This window comes from Macadamia integrifolia, chromosome 12 (genome assembly GCF_013358625.1).
Source record: "Macadamia integrifolia cultivar HAES 741 chromosome 12, SCU_Mint_v3, whole genome shotgun sequence".
NCBI classification, from domain to species: domain Eukaryota; kingdom Viridiplantae; phylum Streptophyta; class Magnoliopsida; order Proteales; family Proteaceae; genus Macadamia; species Macadamia integrifolia.
In genome coordinates, this window is record NC_056568.1 from 13,979,380 (window position 1) to 13,981,730 (window position 2,351).

Here is a 2,351-nt window from a genome sequence, read left to right on the forward strand (position 1 = left end):
ACCCAAAACCCATCATGCATCTATATCACCCCACCCCGCCCTTGCCCCACCCTACCCTCTCCCAACAAAAAGTAGAGTCCACAAAGAACCTATTAATCTACGATCATGGATGTTTAGCACGGTTCAAGTAACTGCTGAGAACAGGATCAAGTTCTAGATTACGATATGAATTTAGATCGAAGAAATTTGTTTGGAATTGTCTTGACCATAGGATTTGTATTGAAAGAAAAAAAAACTTTGATTTATTGGAATGTTTTATTTGAACTTGGGATTTTTGTTACAATAGATAAGTTTCATTAGTCTAAAGTTACCATGAACCCTATAAATTTGCTGGAGAAGAACAAGCAAAGATCTTTCAAACTTTTTTCTTTTTTTTTCAATTCAATAAATTTGGGTTTTTTTTTTAGTTTCATATATTTCTGACTAAAACAAGAAAATAATAGATCAAACATAAAATAGGTAATTAAAAAAAAAAAGGTTATTCCAATTCCTTGAACCATAATATTTGGAGAGAAATGAATTACTAAAAGAGCAAAAGGGGTAGGGATTACCCGTAGCAGATGACTAAGAGTCATACCCAAAAAAAAAAAGTACTAAGAGGTTACATTTTTTTTTTCAGTTCTTGGGAATTGGGATTTAGTTGAAGCCAAGCCTAAGCTTATGAACTTGGTCAAGGGAGAGAAGCCAGACTGTGAGAAAGAGAGGAGAAGTGGGTGGATGACGGCAGGAACAGTACCCTGGATGTTTGCATGTAAGTATGTATGGGCAGGTGAGAGAGAGAGAGAGAGAGAGAGTATAAAAGACAATGATGATGAGAGGGGTTTTGAGACAGTGTATCAGCTCGTACTAAGCCAAGCCGACCAAAGCACGGCCACCGAAGCAAATGCCGGGATGGTGTAAACCTACTTCTCAACTTGCACATCCCGAGCAACCAAGAACAAAAAGTTGGAAGTAAAAGTTAAGAACTCCTCTTATTTGCATGTTTGCACAGCTAATGTTTCTCTCTCTCTTTCTCTGTGGTATGGGTAATTGGGTATTGGGTTGGGGGACAACCTCCAACCCTAATCTCTGATCCAGTCTTTGGGTTTTTTTAGCCTCTTTTTTCTAATTTTTACTGTATATTTATCATCTCCTCTTTTTCCTTCATTTCTCTTCTTGGGTGGGTGTGGGTGAATTATTTTTTCCTTTTCCACAATCCCCAACATGGAGCTTTGTTCTTACAAGTCCCAAGATTATCTCATTCTCCCACCATACCCCCATCCCCCTTTGCTTCTCCCCAATCCCCATCTCTCTCTTTCTCTCTGTTACTCTCTCTTTTGTTTTCTCTCCCTTTTCATCTTCAAATGGTTTTTTACTTCAAATATTTTTTTGTTGTTCTCTTTTACTCCCCAACCCTTCAATTCAGTGATTTTTGTTTACTCTCCACCTTTTTTGCACTTTTTGAGTTATCTTTAATTTCCTCTCTCTCTCTCTCTCTCTCTCTCTCTCTCTCTCTCGGGCTTTCTGGTTTTTCTACAATATACTGTACTTCATCCTCCACCCCTCTCTCTCTCTCTCTCTCTCGTCTATAATAACCTGTCCGTCGAACGAAACTTTCTCCCTTCTCACCTTTCACTATGGGAGACCCTTACTCCAATTTCTTCACTGGTAGGTACAATTTCAATCCTCTTTTCCACCATTTCTCTTCTTCTTCCTCTTCCTCCTCCAACCCATCTCATCCTCCTCATGCCTACAATTACTACAATAATTTCAACAATTCATCCACTCACTGTTATTCCCCACCTCCCTCTCCTCCTCTCAGAGAAGCACTTCCCCTCCTCAGTTTAAGCCCAATCAGGCATGAAGAAGAAGAGCCCTCCTGTAGTGCCATGGAAGAGGACAAGAACAAGGCCAAAGAAAACAGCTTCTATTCTAGTCCAGTTGATGATGAAACTGTGACTGTTGCCCTACATATAGGGCTTCCTAGCCCTAGTGCTGCTGATCTGATCTCTAGAGTCTCTTCCTCTACTGAGATGACAGATAAGGAAGGAGTAGCCCTTGTTTCTGGGTATCAACCTAATAGACTCAACAAAGGCCAGTACTGGATCCCTACCCCTTCTCAGATTCTAATTGGTCCTACCCAGTTCTCATGTCCTGTTTGCTGCAAGACCTTCAATAGATACAACAACATGCAGGTATGTTTGACATGGAACCCATGACTCATGAGCTCTAATCCTTTCCTTTTGTTTCTTAATTCCCTTTTAATTTTGGAAAAGAAGAGAAAACCCAATTCTTCTTTCTCATCCAAGTTTGATAATAGGAGAATATGTTGGTCATATGGATATTTCCCTCTTTCTTTTTTTTTTTTTTTT

General features: G+C 39.5%; 1 protein-coding gene across 1 annotated transcript in view; it reads left to right on the forward strand.

Moving 5' to 3' along the window:
- The first annotated feature begins 815 nt into the window (after nt 1-815).
- The window catches only part of LOC122057586 (zinc finger protein WIP2-like), a 3,463-nt gene continuing 1,927 nt past the window's right edge, over nt 816-2,351 (forward strand). Inside the window, exon 1 of the mRNA XM_042619737.1 lies at nt 816-2,174. Coding sequence (XP_042475671.1) covers nt 1,617-2,174 — 558 coding nt within the window. The 5' untranslated portion in view covers nt 816-1,616. The remainder of the gene's footprint in view (nt 2,175-2,351) is intronic.